The sequence below is a fragment of the Melospiza georgiana genome, chromosome 2 (genome assembly GCF_028018845.1).
Source record: "Melospiza georgiana isolate bMelGeo1 chromosome 2, bMelGeo1.pri, whole genome shotgun sequence".
NCBI classification, from domain to species: Eukaryota; Metazoa; Chordata; class Aves; order Passeriformes; family Passerellidae; genus Melospiza; species Melospiza georgiana.
Window position 1 is genome coordinate 98912092 of NC_080431.1, and position 23500 is coordinate 98935591.

At 36.1% G+C, this 23500-nt stretch overlaps 1 protein-coding gene across 5 annotated transcripts in view; it reads left to right on the forward strand.

The window, feature by feature from the left end:
- STS (steroid sulfatase) overlaps nt 1-22513 on the forward strand; it is a 106633-nt gene extending 84120 nt beyond the window's left edge. For 4 of the 5 annotated variants that reach the window (XM_058018282.1, XM_058018284.1, XM_058018285.1 and 1 more), the window contains one exon: nt 19204-22513. In XM_058018282.1, coding sequence (XP_057874265.1) covers nt 19204-19577 — 374 coding nt within the window. In that variant the 3' untranslated portion in view covers nt 19578-22513. The remainder of the gene's footprint in view (nt 1-19203) is intronic. The other variant, XM_058018283.1, reaches the window with a different exon arrangement.
- Nucleotides 22514-23500: the final 987 nt, after the last annotated feature.

Genomic DNA, 23500 nt, shown 5'->3' on the forward strand with positions numbered 1-23500 from the left:
GTTGTTACAGATTAGTAAAGCTCACATTGACCCTGAGAATGCCAACAGTTACAGTTGCTTTCATTGCTTAACAGTACAAATGAAGGAATATGTAATAGAAGCTTGATCCAGAAATTTCTTGTTTTGCAAAACATCTTCAAGGAGAGATACTACCATGTGGCTTCCACTGCTGTCAAGGAAACATTTTGTTTCCTTACTAAGAAACAACTTTTTTTTAATCCAATCTTTTATCACACCAACCTTGTATCTTTTCTCAGAAGATAACAGATGAGAAAGGATAAAACAGAAATAAACATTTAAAGGAGTAAAACTTTCCTGTTGTCACAAAAAATTCTAGATTCCCAGCTAGAAAGAATAGACTTTTTCTTTAATTGTAGTAAAATTGATTCAGAGACATTTTTGTCTTAGAGGGCTGTTCCCCCAGTGAAGGACCATGGTAAATGTCCCTTGAAGTGGCATTATACACACAGACTTTCAGTGATCATATCAGAATGCTTTTTCTTCATATAAAAATAGAAACTGTAACATACTGGTCTATTGAGTTCAAAATATCTTGACCTAAATTAGTAATGTTTTTAGTGAACACTAAAAGAGGTAGACAGGTTTCAGTGATCCTATAATGGCAAAAGCATTTAAAATAGATAATTCAGTGCTATTTATACCTCAGCTTTAATGCTTTGCTGTCAAATATTTTGTCGTGCATTTGTGATGTGTACAAAAGTTAAATTTTAACGGATTTTTTTCTGTATACTCCACAGCTAACACTTAAATACAAAAAGGTATCTGAGTTAGAGCAACTGTCTGATATATTTTTATTTATTTATAAATTTATCAGTAGTGAAAACAACAACCACATAAAAGACTAGGTAAAAATGCTCTGCAACTTTCAAAAACTAATTTCAGCATTCCAAGTTACATTAAAAGTGAGTGTTAAACAATATCTGGAGCAATACACTTCCAAAAATATCTTTAGCTCAATGTTGGATTTGAGCCTGCAGCATTTTGCATGTTACATTCAGAACATAGCGCTGATTCATCCTAATTTTAAAGTCGGATTCAAATGGCATATGTTGTCTTAGGCAATGTTCTTCAAGGGAAGTAGTTAATGCATGCACAACCCACGTGGAGTATTCTGTGTGCCACATCCTCTAACCTCATATTATTACTCCTAGAAAATAAAACAAACCATATGTTTATTAGAGTAATTCCCTGGAAACTTGACTGTCAATAGTGAGGTGACTTCTCAGTATGGCATGAAAGGCAGAAGAAATAAATGTAGAAGAAAGCAGTGAATGTTTGCAGGCTCGGTGCACTTGGGCAATACTATGGTGGAGGCCAGTGTGCAATCTGTGGATGATGTGCACTCTGTACTCATGTAATTGCTTCTAAATTTAAGTTCTGCTCAGTACTTTGGACAGAAAACACAAGCAGAATTACTCAGTAATCAGTGAAACTGTTATCAACCTGAGAAAAACTCACATCTCAGTACAAAGAGTGGTCTTTTTGTTGCTTTCAGACCATTTTATGTGGTCTCAAAATATCAGAGGGTATGTTACACATTGAATTTTTCAAGTATCTTTTAAGGCATTTACAGTTTCTTAAAACTTAAAGTAAGGGAAAAAAAAAACACAGCAAAACACCAAAAAGATTTCTATAACTTGTTACTTGTTGTGTCATCCTTAGTAGAGAAATTTTGTAGTGGATTTTTATGAAAGCTTTTTGAAACTGAAGAAGACTACATTTCACTTGTAGTTTTTTATCACAGTTCTTTCAATTACCTCCTAGTAGAAAAGCAAATTAGGTGAAATAGTATAAAATAGGTTCCTGCACATTGTGACATTTTTCACATTTATTCAAAGTTTTAACCCCAAATTTATTGAAAATAATTCTTCAGATGCAGTTCACTCGTATTCAGGAGAATTTTATGGCCTCATGGTTGTAGGTCTGTAAGGTGAACATTTCTGAGACTCAATTATTCAGTCCTCTTCAAGACTGACATTTTAAAGCAAAGTAGGTTTCTAGCATTCACAGTACAAGGAGGAAGTTAGAAATCATGGCTCACTCACAACATTAAAAGTCAACAAGACTATAAAACCTCAATAAAGATAATGAAAATTTAGTTCTTTGAATTAGCACTAATGCAATAAAGAAAGGGTGACCCTTTTAATATTAAGAAATATTAGTCATCCTTAAGATAATTTTGTCATTACCAAGTGTGTGCTAATTTTTCATGTACAACCTGTTACCTGTGTGTTGAACATTAACTTTTAAATGGTATTATATCACAGAAGCAAGATACTCAATCATCTCACTTGCTCAGTGAGTAGAGTCTTCAAGACTCCATAGAGTCTTCAAGATTAATTTAATTATATTATCTGGGCTCTCTTCAATGCCATACGATATTTACAGGCAGTTATTCAGTCTGAAAGTGTTATCTTTCTGTATGGTCTGTTTGGTGACAAATAGAGACTGAATCTCAGTCTTAAAAGCTTATAGTTACCTTAGCATTAGTTCATATCCTTGACAGCAAAACTACTTAGCCACAAAGCTTTATAGTGTGGACTCAAAAGCAATACCTTGATTACTGTGTTGTTGATAATTGCACTTTGAATTTTCTACTCTAGCTCTTTGCAGAATTGAAATTTTGAAAGGTTTTAGTTGATTCACATGAATTTGGTTTTTTGTTTGCTTGTTTTTGTTTTGTTGTTGTTGTTGTGGGTTGGTTGTTTGGTGGGATTTTAACAAAGTTCCCCTCCCATTCCTATCCAATGCCAAGCTCCAAATACTTTATTATCTTCCAAAAGCCAACATTGTTAATGAATCACTTGGTGAAGCTGCTAAAACAGTACTATGATACATAAACATAAAGCTAATTAGTGAGAGGTAATAACAAAGTATAAATGATTTAATGAAGATTTTGACTTTAGCAGTATGAAAATACAAGACTGAAATATTAGACAAGAAAGTATGAGTAAATAAATCTACCTGAGTGAAACAATTACTTATTCTCTGAAAATGTTTTCTCAAAACTCTGGAATTTCTTTTGAATGCACTTTTAGAGCATTCTAGGATGCTCTGGGAAACACTGAAATTAGGATTCATTAGTTCTTCATGACCATGGTGCCTTAGAACTGCAAATCTTTTAGTTCCATCAGGATCTAAGTCCACTTTATCCCACAGCTGGTCATGGAGGCACTTTCATGAACTTTCTCTACTTCATCTCTCAAATTGTCCCAGTCTAGCAAATTGGATTTTGTTGCAACTACATTGCTGTTTGCTTTTATCAGCTGTTACCTTTCTGTCTCAGACATTGTTGTTTTATGGAAAAATTCAATTCTTATCTACTGTAGGTAGACTGTGGGTTTTAAAGCATTGATAAAAAATGGAATTTGCTGTGCTGTAGGATATCGCTCTCTGTTTTATGCAACATATCTAAATTAGAAGATAAAACAATTCCTTTATTAATATATATATGCAATCAGGTGCTCTATATGAGATCATAGTTTTAGTATCTGATTTCTCCAAGCCTAATACTCAAAAATAATTATTATTCATAAATATTATATAAAATTTTAAGATTTTTGACTTACACCCCTCGAGGATGACACTGATAGCTCTATAATACTGAATGGTGGATTGCTTGTAGTATTTTTAGTTGACAATGGTTTTTTGACTCTGGAAAACAATGTAATTGTTACTAAAACCAATTTTCAGCTGTAGCCAGAGGCCCTAAGACCACATACCTTTATGATTCAGAAACAACTGGAGCTCTTGAACATTCAGGTCACATTTCAAAAAGCAACTTACAAGAACTCCAGAAATTAAATAAAACTTATCATTTTTTCTAGACAAAATCAGTTTCTTCAGTGAGTACTATTTGTATGTATGCTGTGAAGGCATGAGCTTATGTGAAAGTATGAGGACAAATACAGGTTTCACAGAAGTGGAGTTATGCTGTGAGAGGGAAGTTTTGCATTAAAGTTGGAAATTTCCTAAAAAACCTTAATATCATATGGAAGCTTTTATCCTAACAGAGCTAATCAGAATAAGAAGACCAAAGGTAGAATCAGGAAAATAAGAGAGAGAGAAATGCAGCTATTATGTCACGCTGAAACTGAGGTTTTATATAACTGACTTTTTTTCAAAACAAATACAGAGACATGTAAATTTTTTTTGAGTCCTGTTTGCAATGGTCAGTATTAAACTTTGAAGGAAAACTTTAGAACTTCATACATTTTATTTTAGTTTTCATTCTCTAATTTTATGTTTTGAGTAAGGAAAATATTAATAATCTGATGCATTCTTTAGTGGCAGAAAATACATTATGTGACTTTAAATAGGGATTATAATAAAATTAAATCTGTTTAAAGCATGAATTATGATACTTGAAATATTTGGATTATAGCATTTGAATTTTTTCAAAATTAGCAAAAATTACCAGTTCTTTTACAACTAAATTCTATTAGATATTATACTTTGACAGTTTTCAGTTTTTTTCCAGGAAATATTGCAAAGTTCATTAATGAGCTTATCTTAGCACAAGAGTAAGTACTGAACACAAATGTCCCAGTTCAGTTTCGCGGTCAATGGAAACATAATCAGTCTGTGGGTAGAAGAGCAACTGGGAATTGCAAAAAATTGTACAATTGTACAGGTTGTACAAGAGTACAGGTTGTACAAGAATACAGGTTGTACATTCAGCTCTGCTCTAGTGGAGCTGTTGGGTCATTTAAAGGTTCTGGTGATTTCAAGAATGCTGAGTAACACCAAATACCAGAGCTGTGTTGTGACAACAGAAGGCAGGCTTAGAAAACCATACTGCTATTTAGAAAGAGGCCATAATAATCAAGAAAAAGGTGCTGAGAAATGCTTTAACTGGGTTTGGGAACATGGTACTAAATTGATAACACAAAGCCTCCTGATAATAATCAAAGGCCTCATTCCTCTCCACCCCCCCATATTGCCAAAATATTTGAGCTCTTCATATTGAAAGTGTTTCATATCTACCAATGGCTTTAAATGGTGATGACATACCGATTTTTGAAAAGAATTAGCCAAGCCAAGCCAAACCAAAACAGTAACCCTGAACTAAGATCAGAGAAGTATAGTTGAATGTTTAGCACACAGCAGGTGGAACTAAAAAGAGTAAACGTTCCACTTGTACTTCAGAAAATAATTTTTAATACATATCTTTCAAAGCATTTAATCCATGGGAAGTGTTTGTATTTCGAAGATAGAAAATATGAAAAAATCAACATTACTCTCTTAACACAGCTTAAATGTGAACAAGTTACAAATTTTTATCTCTTAATCAAGAAAATTAAGTATAAATTATTAGAATGGTTTAAAGTATTATTCCATTAGTGGGTATTTTTGAAACGAAGATGGGTGCAAGTGATTACAAGGACAATGTCTACATCTCAATCTTGATAAGTCTGTGTTATTGCCATGGCATAGAGAAGTCAGAAACAGATTTCTACTCCATTAACATGTGAAACTTAAGAGCTTGGCTGAGCCTGCCAATGCAATCTCTGCCTGGACTCACAAGAACAGTTCCTATGATATTTGGTAGTTTCTAACTAATTTCAAGCAATTTGTTCTCTTTGCAGACCAAATTGACCTCAGTTTTTTGGGGTTTTTTTTGCTGTGCTGTATTGTTAGATTTTGCATTTCAGTTTCTACATACTTGAAAAAGCTTTGTGAGGACACATTGTGTCTCAGGGATGGAGAGGAGAAGCTTTAGGAAGGCTTAAACTATCTGCATTCTTGGACATCTGTACAGCAGTGTAATATGTCCGTATATGGGTATCTTACTCCTCCTGTAAATTTTGATCTGCTCTTGCAGAGCTAGCTGTGGAAGCAGAGGACCTTTTTTATGCTTAAAGTTTTGGTCTTTTTATATTTGATAGGTGACTAGTGATCCAAAGTTCTGAAGTTAAAACTAGACAGATCTATGAGATTCAGCAGGACAGGCAAAGTTTTCAAAGCGAGGGTGAAGATCTGGATGACAGGTAAATTGTTTGGCAGGTTCATCTACCTGGTCTGACTATCACTTGAGTGCATTTTGGTTGGTAGACTTCCTAACTGAATTCCTAATTGAATTTCAGGTTCCTTTTTTTGTCTTCAGAGTCTAATTGCCAAGACCTCAGTTAGGAATTCCCTCTGGGTATCAATAAAAAGTTTAAGAGAGACTTAAATCTTGGACATGTTCAGGGTAAATGACAGCTAGTTAGAGACTTCTTTGGAAATGTTATAGAAAGTGTGTTTTAATTAATCACAAGATGAAATAGAGGTAAATGTCTGTCAGTGTGCAGTGCACTATAGTATGAAGGAAGGATTAGTGCTTAATGCTAAACTAAACCTGGTTTACAGCTGAAAATAATTAATGTAATCCATTTTCTTTTCCATTGCAATGGATGACGAATATGTGTAAGATTATTTGCTTTGTGAAGAACAACATAAAAATGCTTAGAAGGGGCCAGGGTAGTGAATAAAATAGAAAGACATTTCCTAGTCTTTCCTGTTGCCATTACTATTGTCACAGATTTTATAAGGAGTATTTTGACAAAGAAACCAGCTAAAATTGAGAGATGGAGGCTGAGTTTGCAGAACTATGAATTAAAAATTTAATGTAAGATTCAACAGTCCAGAAAAAGCTACCAGTATGCAGATGTTTCTATTTCACAATATCATGTCGTTACTCTTAACTGCAGTGAGGAGGAAGGGCATATGTAAAATTTATATCTGTCATGTAGTGCCAAAAGCACTTTGAGTTGGTCTGAGAAGGTACAATGTGTAACTGAATGACTTCAGACTGCAAACAGTTTTATATTCTATTTATTTATATCACTTCTTAAAATAAGAGGTTAGGGTCCTTAAAGGAAACCATAATGTATGGAAACATACTCTTACACCAGTAAAAGGTGTATTTTATGCTCAAGGATAAAGTTTTATTTGTTTAACTTGTCTTTGTAATTGTCTTAACATGTCTTGAACCTCATTGTGCTGCAAGTAGTAATAATAGGTGTTAGATTGAGTTTATGAGGTAAGTGCCCTCTTCAAAGATACTTTGAGGCTTGTTAGAATTATTAAATTGAATTGTATTGTTAGTAAAAAATAAAAGATCAAGCCAAAGGCAACAAACACATTTTCTACCCCCTCATTCACAGCAGTGGTCTATCTACTGTGCTCCAGAAACTGGAGAGAAAAAAACTCCACCACTATTCCTTTTGCCACTCAGGTATCATCAAGACCCCTGGCCCTTTGTGACACTGACTGAAGTTCTAGCACTCTTGTATTTCTTACATAACAATCTGTTAGAAAATATAGCTCAGAGAATGAAGAACAGTGGCTGGCGTTCCATAGGTTCATTGCTGCATTCTTCCAATTTGAGATGAACTCACTCCATAGCTGATTACATACCAGCTCAGCATAGTGGGCATTGTGTAGGATTATCCTATGCTGATGAATCTCTCCAGAAGGCCCAAGAGCTGGGAAGGTCTTTGTTGAAATGCTGCACCCAGGTCCCTGCATCACACAGGTCAAAAGCACCTGGATTTACCTGGCTATATTAAGTAGTATTCCACATATACATGTACAAGCCATTAGAAGAAAAGGCAACAAGATGTTACCACTGAGATTCTGAGTAACTGAGAGTGTTTGGAGGGAGAGGCTGTTGCTCAGCAGACATGGGTTTAATCTTCAGAGAGGTAAGCTGAATACTGATTTTTCTACAAGAGTTTCTTTTTCTACAAGAGTTAGTTGTCCAGTGAACAGGACAGTTAGAGTTGGTGAAACTTGATTCAGGTAGCTTCTTCCTATAGGCCTTGAGACAACATTAAATTAATTCCTCACAGTATATCCAATAATATATATCAGTGTTGCAAAGAAATAAAACAGTTTTTATTAACTGTTTTATTAAGCAATAGCGCAGGTGGCCAAAAAATAATTTACTCATTATTTTTCATAAATTGTTTGAAGTAGGAGATTTGATGGAAGTTGAGCAGCATATGCAGATCCTTGCTTAAGCAATTAATTAAGCACACAGCAGCTTCTGTCATAGAATACATTGTACTTTGCTAAATTTAAGCATGGAGTTATTATTTAAAGCTAGTGTAGGACTACTTTGTTGAACTGAAGGCAAACAAGATTAAATAATCAGCAAATTCACAGGGATTTTAACATTCACTTCAGTGCACCACAACTCTACAAAAGGTGTGGAAATGGAATTTAGAATAGACAATGCAAAAGGTAATTGAGGGATGGGGCAGACCAAATGAACTGTGAGACAGTCATCTGTCCCAAAATCCTTATTTAAACTCCAGAAAAAGTTTGTGAAGGATTTGTATTTGAAAAAGTTAGTAGATAAAACACCAAGTGAAAGGAGTATGCCAATAAAATGTCTTTGTCTCCTGCAATAAAGGAAATGAATGATAGTAGCACAAAAGTTACAGCAGAAGACACCATACATCAGGAGAGCTCTTAGAAAATACATTGTGGAGAACAATTGTGCAGTGGCAGGGGATGAATTAGATGACAAAAAGAAAATTCACTAGAAATACCAGAAATGAGATTTTGTCCCTATTTTGTACAACTGGAACATAAGCAACTGTACATTTATATGAGCAAGATGCAGCATCTCATAAGCAGTGTTGATGTAGATGTGCTGTAGTTAGTGACTGCATTTCAAAGGTCATTGAATGACCATTAAGGATAAGTAAGGCTCATTTTAAAAAAGTATGCAGAAGTAACATATATATCAGCAAGGAAGGCAAACCTCTCTATTTTCTGGCCATGGCCATGTCAGTGATATTTATGGGTTTTACATGTGCTTGAGAGGAGGAAATTTTTATCACCCTACGGATGAACACTGTGATTTTCATAAGCAACAATGCCTTGTAGATAGACATCTTAAAAACAAAATTGAGGGTAGATGAGAAAACATTGGAGAGACAAGTTCAGCTTTCTAAGTGGGTGACACTGCATCCTGAAGGTCAGTCCAACAGAACTGTGAGTGACCCCTGCACTGACAGGGACTTTACTGACAGAGCAATGTCTTCCAGCACCTGAGCAGAAAGAGCAGAGCTGGGTGCTGGTAACAGACTCCACAGTAGCCCCAGGCCTGGCAAAGTGGTGAGTCAAGTTCAGGATCTACCCAGGGAGTGCAGTAAGGAGCAGGAGGAGATGAGAGCACAGACTGAGCTGGAAGGAAGGCTGTAGCCTGGAGACATCCAGAGACAGGGCTGGGAACTGGCACTGCTGCACCACTCAGGCAGGGACTGGTGGCCTTGGGCTGAGCTGAATTGGGAATCCTGGTCCGTGGGCAGGGTGCACAGATGAGGATCCACCCGAGGGCTGGGCAGGGCCAGTGAGGCTTTTTGGTGCCATCAGGACTCCTAACACCTTGGTTTTTTAGCAAACTCTGAAGATGGTGATGACAAGATGTACATGTATGCTATACTGTGTAGATGCCTACAGCTGAGCTGACCTCAGCGAGTCGCTCTCATCAAAAGAGGAACAAGCATAGCTCTTCTCATCCTAAACACCTCTAACAAAGTTAAGAAGCAGATAAGTATAGGCTGGTAACTCACTTACATAAAGATCAGCATGTTGGTTGCAGTGATCCAAAATTAGGTGAGGTGACCAGATTGTCAGATTGAATGCTAAGTAGCAGCAAAGTGATGAGCAATAAATCCTATTTTAGTAACATGAATTTAAAAGTGGAGATGCCTTGCTAGCTTTTTCACATTCTGAAAAATAGTATTGTTGTGCTAAGTGACAGGAAGAATACTATAGGAGGCTTTTGAAGTTGACTAGGAATTTTAGACTCAGGTAATTTATTGAGTGTAATTTTTTCTTTTAAATCACCAGAGATTCAAAAAAGGGCCTGTCTACATATATAGATAAATAAGATAGTAATTAAAATGTGCAATAAAATGCAAAGAGTTAACTGGTTTTGGAACACAAAGCAGCATTTTATTCATTCATTAGTGTCATGAAAGAACTGACTGGAATGGTCAGAAAAATATTAAAATGCAAATCCTTACTTGAGTGGCAGTGTGATAAATATCTTTAAAATCTAATTAAGAAAGCGCCACTCACTATTCTTGTTCAATTTTCCTTTCAACACGAGACTGAAATTGTCATTTACATTGCCTGTCAGCTATCAGCTCTCTGGGAATCTTTTTACTTTTTCCACCACACAGGTGATGTTGGTGATGGGGCAGCTCTTGTTGTGGAAGCATAGGTGTCCCTTCACAAAATCACTTTAAAAAACTTCACAGTCTCATTTAAACCTCATTCCTTGTCACCAGACTTTGTCTTAATAGCAACACACAGTGGCAAAGTAATCTATCAAAGAAATTGCACAAAATCTTGTAGCAAAAATAGCAAGCTTCCATAGATACATAGAAATATCTTTCACTGATATTAGACATTTGCATGCTATAGTTTACAGCAAAGTTGTTTCTTGAGGTTTCCTCAAGAGTAGAAGACAAATGCTGCGGGCCACTTTTCTTGATTTGAGTGCTGCCATTCATGAAAAACATTGAAGTGTCAGTGTGATATGGATTAGTGTTTGTTCTCCACTGAAGGACTTAAATAGCATCAAGTATCTGATTCATAATATGTAGCACATGGGAAAAATTCACTTTTCCTTCAGTAATAACTCAGGAGTCTTCACATTACTTGCAGCACATTTTTGTTGGACAGAGAGCAGCCCCTTTCTCCCCTCTGAACTGTGTCCTTTTACAGTGTTTTTCATCTTTTTCCTGTCTGTTTATTCATCTTGCTCTCTTTATTTCTCATCTCACTGACAAAGTGAATCCTCTTTTGATCCTCTTAATTGATCCAACCCTTGTGTGACTCTCCCTTCTGACACTGCAGAAGCTGTAATGAACTCTGACCCTCATAAGGGTTTTTCTGCCATTTGCCTTTTGTTTTTCTATCTTACAAGTTCCTTGACTTCCAGTGTTCTCTCTAGAGAATCCTCCTATTTTAGAAGTGGGTTTGGAGTTGGGTTTTTTTTGTTGTTGATGGTGATTTCTCAAAGATCTTTATGGTTTCTTTCTTCACTCATTTTATTTTTGATTATATCAAAAATAAATATCTTTTTGCTCTGCATGAAACATCTAATCACTTACTACTGTTTCTTGCTGTAGTTCATCGCAACCTTTTAATATACTTGATTATTGAAAATATTTTGTTTCCCTGCTTCCTAACTTGCTTTATGAGCATCAACTTCACTCCATGTTTGCCCCCTTTGATTTTTCCCCCCTCTCTCTGCCTGATCTTCCCCATGTCATGGAGGCACCACAATCAAGGAAAGCTTCCAAAAATCTCAAAATCGTCCCCCAAATCCCTTCTTCATGTTCTGTGTTTCAACCACAGCCATGGAGGAAGCAAAACAAGCATCAAAAGTCATTTACCTAAACTATCTCATTAAGAATTTTAATATGCTATCTTGAGCCTCGTATCAGAGCAGCTGCAGTTGAATTTGGGTGACACAGTTATGGACATATTATTTGATAAGTGTGAAATAACATGACTGTCAAAAGAGAGAAGAGCATTTCTAGCATGAAGAGACACCAGGAAACAGTTTGTATCAAGCTCAAGAAAATTGACCTAATCATCTGATACAAATTTCTGCTCACAAATTTTAGGTAGGAAAGTGTTCCCCCTGACAGGCATGACAAATACTGTTAAAGTATTTTCTTGCCTTTGCTCTGCTCTGTGTTGGTGGCAGCAGAGTTATTGTTAGGCTCAGGCAGAGCTATTTATACCCTGGGATTTGCAGTGCTCCATTCCCTACCAGCATTCCCCTACTTATTCTGGGAGTAAGAGAGAGACTGAGAGAGATGTGAATAAAGAGAATGAAAAGAAATTATATACCATCCTTTAAAAAATACTGACGCTACTCCTGATCATAGCAAGAGCATGAAACAAACTTATTATCATAGTTATTTAAGCTGAAATGGAGACTTTTTTTTCCCTTTCTGCTTCTTGTCTTATTTTCACATCCCTTTACCGTGTTTTACATTGCAAGCTAAGGGTCAGGAATATGGCTGCAGTATGGAAGGCACAAGCCAGACTTCCTGTAAAACCCAAAAAACAACAACATAAAACAAAAAAACAAAAAAACAAGCCCCCCTCAAAAAAAACAAAAAACAAATACCAAAAAGCCCCAGTAAAACCCCAAAAAGACCCAACAAACAAACCCTGAAAATTCCAAAATTATTTTGTATTAATTGAATGACAGACCTAAGTAACCTTTTGTGAAAATGATGCTGGTATTTCCATCTAAGTCCTCTATAAGGAACAGTTAAAACCTGTTTTTCTCGTCTGCATCCACAGGACATCTTTCTCTGTTCTTGATTCTCAGAGGAATACCATTACCTCAAACATGTCAATGTGAAAGAGAAAATACACTTCTACAAATGTTCTTAGCAACAAATTTGTAATTCCTACCAGAGTCCCTGCTGATCATCTATAAGAGAACCTCCTGTGCTATGTCCTTTTCATGCTAGGGTTTTTAATTCAGGATTTTGAAGGGTTTTTGCATTGTTTGCTCAATATCAGGAAAATTGCAAATTTATGGTTTAACATTGTTTGTAATCTTTTACTAGTTTAATATTCTGGAAAATACATGCATTTTCTAACACTGGGATAAAAACTGCTGTCTCATATTTCAGATGCTAAACTGGACATACATCTTTACAATAAAACCAAATTTCAGCTATTGTGGGGGTTTTAAAAAAATATTTAGGACTGCCTGATACTGATATTTTTTGCACCAAATTACTTGCAAATGTTCGCTTTCTTCAACTCAATTTTTTTTAGTTTCATAAAAGAAACTCCTTTGCTCAGTTGTCATCTATGCTTAACTTAATAAATTTTCAAATTTTTTTTCAAAATTTTGCCTAAGCGACCTAGTAACTTTATAAAAATAAAAGTAAAATAAAATAATTCAACAAGCTAAGACACTTGTAAGGAAGAGTAATTCACCGTTTTCTTTGACTTTTTAAAGTAAAGAAAATTATTATTCAGTGTTCTTTGGCACAGCAAAAAAATTGAGGCAACTGCAGTTACAAAATTTCTATTTTTCATTTTTAAAGTAACTGAACAATCATTTCTCTGGTTTAAGATGTATATCTGGTAACTTAAATGTTAGGCATGATAGTAATTTTCATATTAATTATTTTGGATACTTCATTATCATTCATAATAATGATAAAAAAAAAGCTGTGTCAACAGCTTATTTTTTGACATCCAAATTTTGAAAACTTTCTGAAGATAATAATTTATAAAAAAAAAATCTTGGGGATGGGTTTAGTTTTGGCTGATACCAACTTATCTAAAAATATTTGCAGAAATTGCTTAGGACTTCAATGGCATCTTTCTCCCATATGTTTGATTAGTATCAGAAAAAATGCTGTCTAAATCTTACAGAACTGTTCTTTTCACTCAGAAAAAATGCATCTACCTTATGAAAGAGGGAAATGATTGTACCAAATTTATTTTCTGTTAGTAAAATGCATTCCTGAAGGACAGGAAAAATAATCCAAATACAAAAAACACAGTTCTGAATAGGTTTCTCCTTGGGTTTTTCCATCTTTGGCAAAGTGTTTCTGCTTTGTTTCTAAGGGTGTTCTTAACTGATAAATTGATTACTGAAATGATGTTCTTAATCTCTTACTGACTCCCATGGAAAATGACTACCTGAAAATCAAGACTATTTTTTTTTCATAAGCAAAAACTAAGGCTTTTCTGTTTTAAAGGACTTCTTATATAGATTGAAAATGAGCAGGTTTTTTTGGGGTGGTTTTTTTCTGGTTTGGTTTAGTTTAGGTTTCTTTTTTGTGTGTGTGTGTGTGCCAACATTATCTTCTGTCTTCAGCATGCCATCAGCTGCTGCTCAGATGAACTGAAAATTACATGGACCATTCAGCAAATAAATATTCTTCAAACAAATCTTTAGCAGGTGTCTGGATTATTTCCATGAAATTGCTACAGATGGAATTTTTCTTCCAGAGCAATATGTATTCTTCCATGTTACTATCACCTAAGACATCTCAATATGAGGCATAACATTGCATTATAGCACTTCCTACTTTAGCAGCATAATTTCTCTACCCACAGATTCTTCCCTTTTAGGAATTTCTTCAACAAGAAACCACTGCAAATGATCAATCAATTCTTTTTGAAGGTGATGATGAAGAATTCAGGAAAGTAATTCTTTTTGATCTACTACAATTCAACAGATTATCTTGACTTTTAAACAGAATTCAGTGGAAGTTTCTCATACCACAGCACTTACTCTAGATAATGAGCTCAGTCATGAGATTTCTGTCTTCATCAGTCTGAGCATGGTTTCAGTGTGTCTTGTATTTTTCCTGCAGCAGTTGCTCATTAAGGTTATTAGATATTCAAGAATGTGCAATCCTTTCAGGTTTACTGGATACTTAACACTGTAGGATTTTTTTCTAAATATTTTTAAATCACTGCTACTGCTGTGATTTTTTTTTTATGGGGTTCACTCAAATACTGTAAGTTCTACGCAGTTCTTTATGCAAGTCTCTTCTAGCAACAATTGATTGTTGTAAACCAACATTATATCATTGTATATCACTCAGTTGTTCTCCACCTACCCTGGGACATCATGTGCTGTCTTTTGACTGGTGCAACAAAATAACACTAGAAGATACCCAGACACTTAAGACAGCTATCTAAAAAATATTTTTAAAAAGTAATTTTCATTATAAGAGCAACAAAGTTACAAATTTTTACATTCTAATTGAGTATTTTTATTAGCTGTTGGAGAAATGCACAGTCATAAAAATAATATGTGTCATTTCATTACAGTAATCAAATAGCATTGTCTTTGCTATTTAGAGCTATATATAGTTCTACAAGAATTTCACTACTGAAGCCTTTTCTGCATTGTTAAATGATCAAAGAGCTGAATATATGTGTTATCTGCTATGAATAAGATTAGCAGAAAACCTAAAAATTCTGAGTGAACTTAGAGGAAGCAGGAAGGATTCAATCTAATAACAAGAGTTATCTGAATAAAGTAATTTTCAAGTAAGTTTCAGTTTTCATCTGGTACTGTTCAGAAACGATGAAAAGCATGAGTTGGAGTGTGGGAGTTGACAATGGCTACAGAGCACACCTGAGACACAGAAAAGTCTGTCTCAGTTAATGTTTCTCTGCTACACCCAAATGGCTCCCCTCAGAGGCATCTGAGTTCAAGCAGGGACCAGGTCCCCAATGTACAGTGGAGAACAGCCCTGTTTAACTTGTTCTTCTACAGAAAGAAGCAACACAATAATATGAGCCAAGGAAATGGCAGTAGCTGCAAATCTATAAAGCTACTGTCATAGATTAAATGCAGTGAAAATGATCTCCAGGCAGTAAGACAACAATAGCTTCTATGCACGTCAAGAACTGCTTATCAGAAAACCCCCATTTGCCATCAATGATTAAGAAGGGTGTTTTTATAACAGAAATGGCATCCCTATCCAGTGTGTCACTTCATCTTGAATATATTAATATATCTTACTGGGAGACTTTTCTTTAATCTCAAGGCATCCACCAGTGTGTTGGAGCAACTATTGTCTGTGTGAGAGGATAAATAGCTGGGTAAAGGATAATAAAAGGAGTCTTCTAGGGAGATTGAACACTGAACAGCTATGTTCATAGCAGATTTGCTTGGAATAATGACAACTCCTTTTAATTTGAAATTATTTAGAAGTAAAACTTCTTTATTTTTTGTTTTTCTTAACATGTAAAGGAAAGAGGTATTCTGAGAGCAAACTTACTGGACAGCTCAGAGAACTGGAAAATTGCAGTAAAATAGAACTGAAATTATTTGTGAAGCACTGGGACAGGACCTTTAAGGGTGCTGCAGGCTTAGAGCCTTCCTGCTGTTTCAGAAGGGGCTTGATATACTTGGCTTTGGGGAAGCCCTGACAATTTTACTACTAACTTCACTGTGGAAGAGATACAGTTATCTTTATGTAACAAGGGTTTACTATCCAGATGCTTTGGAGAACACAGGTACCGTTAATTACTGGGAGATTAATTTGATCCTTGTAGTTAACCTTCTGACAAAATGAGATTTTATGTCAGCTGAGAGACTGGAAGAGAGCTCTCTTTTTAATATCATGCCTTATACAGTTCATCAGCTTTACTGATTAGAAGTCTGACAGTTCTAATGTCTCCTGGTATACTGCACTGGCTGCTCCTCAGCCACAGCCACTGACAGATTTGCTTTAGTTTTTATCATGCTTGGAAAAGAGGTGTTTAAACTCTGCTGCTGCTTCTCCAGCACAACATGCAGTTCCAGAAACACTGCTGCAGTGCAACAGATAAACATTGCACAGGAACAGGCTTTGCACTCCCAGAGCTCAGTGTTTTGTGGCATTCTGTAGCGGCTTACCTGATAAAGTACCATCAGCTCTTCAGAGCGCTAGCAGTTTCACACAGACACAAGATGATGTCATATATGCCTTTTCCCCAAACCCACACATGATTTTGGAACATGCTGTATGCTCAGCATGTAACAAAACCTAAACAAGTCTTTATTTTGTGTCGGGGGAAAAAAAAAAATCATGGTGCAACTTCCTTATGTCTTTCTTTCACCAGTTATTACCTATATGGGCTGCTTGTACTGGCTTCCATTAATTCAGAATTCCCAATTTTGTGTTGCTGTCTGTAAGCCCTTCAGCAGACCTGGTGCTACAATGCCCAACACTAAAAAAAGTGGCTGAAAATTTTCTTTTCAATGTCATTCAGCACAAATATACCATGAAAGACCAATGTGTGGGAAGACAGCTTGACCGCAAAGTTCTCATGTGCGTGGCCTTATTGGAATTTCTTGTAACTGACAGTTTAGTAGCCATATAATTTTTTTTCTGCTGACAACTTCTGTCAAGTTGTTATAGTGTTGTGAATCAAATTTTCAGGCTGGCAAGTGTTGCATGGTCTATGATGGCACACAGTGCACTGAATAATCAAGACCTTTACCTTTGACTTTTTTATGTTTTTTATAATCCATTTTGCCAATTAAGCATATCTGAGGAGCCTGAACCAATGCTTAGTACAGAATTACATGTCTTCTCAGAATAAAAATTCTAAATCTCAGCAAACAAGAGATGTATTTCTTGGAAGTGTTTTGCACACAAGTTCAAAGAAATTTAAGTGGCAGAATTTGATTTTGTTTACTTGAATTCTAAGAAAACAAGAGACTTAATGCTAGACCAACCTTTCAAAATGTTACTGGAGGCAGATGAAGGAATGCCATATTATGCTATCTGACCTTATCTTGCTTTGCCTTCCTTTAAATTTCCTTTCGTTTTTTCCCAGTAAGACTGTGCCATTGCAGCTGTCACAGCCAGAGCCTTTTAAAACCTGCCGCGTCCCATTGTCTGTGCCAGCAAGTCACTCAGCCTTTAAAAGTCCTTCCCCTTTGCTGGCTTCCAAGAAGCATTTATAGTCTTCTCCCAGTCTAATGTGTATAATAGCCATCACCTATCTGACCCTGATTTAAGTGGAGACCAAGTGAACTGGTAGTCCCCAGGCTCTGTCATTGAATTGGTTCCTAAAGGAAAAATCGCTTCTAATGTGAAAAATGCTGTGGAATAGAAGAAGTTGTAAAGAATCTTAAGGTCACCTACTGTCCTTTAAATCCATGCTATAGTCTAGGACTGCAGCCTGTGACCCTTTAGTCTGCTGAAACATTTCACTTTAAATCTGTTTTGATTCTTTAAAAGCTGAGTGTGATGTAGTTACATGGCATATACCAGTTTATCTCTGCTCTACCCATCCCACATTTTCTAGTGCCTTCCACTCTGTTGTACCATTGAATTGATTAATAAATATTAACTACTGTAGCACACATAAATCTTTGAAAGTCTGTTACTAGGTTAACAGGCTTTCTGTGGCCTTAACAAAATTCAACAAAATACCAAAAAGAGATTTTTCACTCAGTATTTAAAAACTTGAGATGATAAAAAAATCACAATAGGGTGCTGAGAATGTAAATTACTGATGACTACAGTTTTCCAATGTTTTTATAGTCTCAAGGGCAGTTAATCTGACATATAGATCTCAGTTGTTTAGTAATCTTCTTTTATTAAGAATAAGATACAGATTTTTCTTACTCTAATTAATTATTTTTTGTTCCATTTCTGAAGAACTGTGTACTTCATTGGCTGTAGGAGGGTGGTGTGCTTCCCTGGAAGTTCTGTTCTGTTTCTGCCTTTCCTATTTGTTCTGTGATACTTGAGGAAAGTAGTAACAACTTTTTTGTTCACAGCTTTTTTGTTGTTTTCTGATCCTCCACTAACCTCTTTGAGGGTGCTTCTTGAAAGAACCAGCTGATATTTGCCTATTCTTATTCCAAGAAATAACTAGGATTTTCAAGCAGTGAAAGCACCAACTGCAGTTACATAGGAATGGGCAGTTCCATTTTCTGTACACAGAAAATTAAACTAAGAATGACCAGTCTATAAATGAAGAACTTTGGTCCTCATTTTGCGAAGCAGAACATCACCTAAGAGTTGTGCTACTGTAACGGTTATTTATAATTTATATTTGAAAAAAATCATTTAGAAGCATAAGACAGGAATTTAACATCCATTATGCCTTTTCGTGTCATCCCATTTAATAATATGAGTATCCAGGTGTTTGCAATGAGAACATGGGGCAGAAGACAATGGGTTAATACAACAAAGAGAGGAAGAAAGGGAAAAGGTAACAAGGAAATTATTTAGATAAGCAAAATGAGAAGCAGACAGGGCCCAGCAGTAGGTAAATATAGTCAAGGGGCAAAAATACATTTTAATAAGCCATGAAGAAGACTTAGTATATATTTCTGCAAATCTTCTTAGCACTGTTTATATAAAACTCAATGTTATTTAAAGTATTCTATAATTTGGTTAATCAGAATTCTTCCAAGGGAATGAAATTATCATAGTTGCTTCATAAATATGTGTAGCATGAAAATCATGATGTTTTGCTTATTTTTGCTTTGCTCAATCTTGTTTTAGTCTTTCAGTATGCTGCAGTTTTTGTTACAGAGTGTCTGTACTTTTTACTGAAAGACTGACTTCCCATGTTGGTGGAATTTCCTAAGACCAGGGAACTTCCATTTTGTTATTTTATCACTTTATCACCAGCTGTTTTTGTGGCTGTAAATTGCAGGTGAATCTGTCTGGAAGGTCTTCTTCTTCACTCCCAACTTCAGTCCTGAGGACTCCAATGGTTGCTATGATTCTCACGTTTGCTTCTGCCATGGAGGATTCATTACACGACACGATCCTCCGCTGCTCTTCGATCTGTCCAGAGACCCTGAGGAGAAAGTGCCACTGACTCCAGAAACTGAGAGCCGTTTCTACGAAGTCATCAGGGTCATACAACAAGCAGTAGACAATCACACCAGATCCCTGCACGCTGTTCCTAACCAGCTGTCATGGGACAACCTTCTCTGGAAGCCTTGGCTCCAGCTCTGCTGCTCATCTCTCTTCCAGTCTTGTTACTGTGACCATGAATCAGGAGGGGGTTCACTGCAGGTGTAATTGAGATAAATATGCTGTAATTCCCTTTCAGAAACTGGACCAGCTGAGTGTGAGTGTCTGACTTGAACTTGGGGTACAAGCCTTCAGAAGGTTTTGTTGTGTCGGTGAAGGACCAGTCTTCAAATACATATTGCAGTAGAAGAGAATTTCAGTCAAGAAAACGTGCCAGGAGAGGGAAGACACGACACACCTCCTCTGTCCTTATCACACAGCATGAAGGACACGTTGCCGTCCTCATATACACATGGGTAGAATTGTAGGCATTTTCTGTGGGTGATAATTTTCTAGACCTTCAGCCTGGGCTTTTCTCTTACACAGCAAAGAATTTACCAATCAGTTCTGTCAATCACAACTACTAAATGCACACTTTCCTGTCCTTTTTACTAAGTGTTATCCATTAGTAGGACATAGCACTGAGTAATTGAAAACAGAGAGATAATAGTGGAGGGGTCCTCTTGTGACAGTCAATTTGTAACTGATAAATAGGTTAAGAGCAGACTTGCAACAGATCTCTGTTAACAACCATGACAAATATGAAAAAACTGACAGCTTGCCAACAGTCTAACTTTGAATGTGCCATAAAAATGCACAGAGCTATGGTAGTAGAAGACCTTGTGTCTGTATTAAAATGATGCTCCCCAACATCCCTGCTGTCCTATTGCATGGCAGCAACCTTTGAATTGCACCAGCTGTGTGCTTGAGTGTGTACCACAAGTCTCCATATATATATATATATATGTATATATATATATGCATAAATCCTTCAATCCCTGATATAGGCACACCCTTATGATCATATTCCAACTGATAAAAGAAAAGATTTGGTCCGTACTTGATATATGAGTTCCAAATTCACATGATACTACAAATTTGTCTTTCACTTATTTGTCATAGCTATTCTTCCACTGATGAAAGTAATCACAAATAAATAAAATTTGGTCTTCCTTTAAATATCTTTGCCATCTTTTAAGCTCTCTGAATAGGATCTATCATCTTCTGAAAATAAGCTTGGGCTTGAGTACTTAAAGCCAAATATAACTGTCTCTGAGTTCTCAGCAAGGTCTTGGGAAATCTACTGTCCTCAAGGGCTAATTTTTGTATCCATTTTTATCTCTGTCTTATTCAGGCACATTTTCTTTCCCCTCTACAGGCAGACAAACTATTTTCTTTGGCAGATTGCAGATGAAAAGAAGATATCAGCAAAATACTAAAATGATTTGATGCCTGATAATAGAAGGTGACTTGCTCCTTATCAGAAAGCAGCAGTTAATTCCCACATTACAATGTATTAAAAGCTGTTTGGGGCAAAAGTGATCTGTGATGATAGTAATGCAGTAGCTTCAGTCAGCCAGCATTAAGGTTGTGACCCAGTTCTTGTAAGCTATTGAAGCCTTTCCTTTAAAAATATATTGTGATAAATGGTATATTTCTCTGCCTGTAAAACCTAGGCTTTATTTGATTTTTCCATTGCAGTTTCATTCAAAATTTCATTCTCCACAATACCCAGAAGCCTCTCCTGGGAAATGTACTTATTCCTTGAAGTCCTATTTTTGATGTTTCACCTTGTGTTCATGATCTTAATTATGCCCTCAGCAAACTCTCTGTAGGACGCAAAGCCCCGTGACCAATATTTATCACTGAATGTACTACATAACCTTAGGAAGAAAAATGCCTCTCATTTTAATACAAATATTCTTCCATGAGAGAAGCTGCCTTTCAATGTCATGGCAGAATCTGTGCATCTCAAATTTTTGGTCCACACCATGTGGCCCTAGAACCCCTTGGGGCATGGCACTGGTGCCAGCGTGTCCCTCCTTGCAGCCAAAGGGCAGCACTCAGGCCCAGCTGTGGCCAGAGTGCAGAAACACCACGGTGTGGAGGGATGCTCCTTCCAACTCCCACAGCTCTGCCACAGCTTACACAAAAGCCTTTCAGACAAGTACTCCTGAAGAAAATGGGGAAAAAAAGAAAAAATGTGACGTGTTCAGTATACAGTGCTAACTCAGACAAGGGGTTTGGTGTCATTAGTTCTACTTTGTTTCCACAGTTTCTGGTCTGTGACCTTTGCACAGTACTAAATGTGTATTCTCAAGGACACCCACATTGACTTTTTTTTAATCAGGGAGATGCTGTGTTGCTATTATTTCTTTTTCTTTCTTTTTGCAGGTGCAAGAATTCTTTGTTCTGCTAGGCACAACAGCTGTTCTGTGCTGCTTGATCAAATATCAAAAATGATGGCTTTTCTACTGCTCTGATTTCTTCTTGCCTGAATATGATGTTTCTTTCATACCCCCCTTGGTTTTTGATGCCATCTTTCTAATCTCCTTTCTTAAAACATCCACGCTCCTGAAATATTTTTCCATCTATTTCTTTGCCACTTTGCCACTCAGTCCTTCTGTTTGCTTGTCATATTGATTGTAATAGCTATTTTGCCTTATCAATCAGAAAATGCAAAGTAGTCTTTGTCACAAAGTTTGACTTGTAAGGCTCCTTGACTCTGCTAACCTCCTGCTTATTTAAGGTCCAACAGGAATTACCTTTGCATTATGAAATATAAGGAATTAAAACATACCCGAGATGTTGTTTAATGTAAATAATATAAAATATTTATTTTTTGTGGCACAAAATTAATATTTTACAAAATATAATTTAGTACAATGTTTCATACTTTGACATAAGCAGTGAAATCTGAAATCCATTCTTAAAATTGTTCCTTCAAGAAAGATTCTGTGAATAACAGGGCAGTATTTTTCATATTCTTTGTTAATACCATTTCATTTAATACCTAAAATAAACCTTCCTTGTATTGCAAATGTATTATATCTTTCAGTACTATACCTTCTGTTCTGGAGATGGTGCGTCAGATCAGGGTAATTAAAGTACTCTTGTTTATCTGCAAAATAAAATGTGAAGGACAGTATAACATTTGTGTAATGGCACTGCTTGATCTAACAAAGAAAAGTTTTGTTTTTAACAGCAGGTTATTGATGGCATATACCTGTTTCACAAATTACTAACAAGGAAGGCTCAAGGAGAGTGCGCTGCTGTGATACTTGGAAACTGACTTTCAATCTATCATTTAATGAGCACTGTTCTTGTAACATGGTGCCTGTTTATAGGATATGTCATTTTAAACAGGGAGTTCAGCTTCAGAGGGTAGTGTATTCCTCTACAGTATTGTTTAACAGTACCATGTCCTAATTTGTGACAGAGTCCCTGTACAGCCCAGAGCAAGTCATTTAACTAATTTCTCAGCTCCTCTGCTGCACTCAGGAGAGGAAAACAGTATTTCTCTAACTGCTGGGAATACTGAAAGAACAGAAAATGCTGAAAGTAGTAAGCTGGTAAAGGTGAACTTTCTAGTGCCTTCTCTATAGAACACAATTTAAAAGCTGGAAAAATAGGAATTAGAATATCCCCCTATATGAGGCTGTAGGTGATAGCCTTAACTTGAAGTTTGCAGGTGGGTTCTGTGTGTTATTTAGTGGGATTGTGATCTGGAGGAGAAAGAATAGATGGCTAAAAAAGGTACACACTTAGGATTCAGAGAAAGATTGAAGTCCCATTTTTATAATTATATTTACTCTCCTTTTTAGCAGTCAGGAAACTATGTGGGATAATAAATAATGTTTTTCCCTCAGGGACTGGATGTCACAGGTTCTCAGCTCTTAAAAATAGAGATGTCCTGACTTGCCTCCAATTATGGTCAGAAAAATCAAAAGTTAGAAAAAAAAGGGAAATAGGAGCTTTGGAGAGAGGTGTCAGCTTGCTTAAATCCAACTGAAAGTTTTCAGAGAACTAAGAGAATCTGTTCCATATACTTCACAGGTCAGTGAGAATCATCACTTGCCAGCAATCATTTATTTCACACTGTAGTAATGGGAAATCTGGTTATTCAGATATGTGGACAATGTAAAAAATTT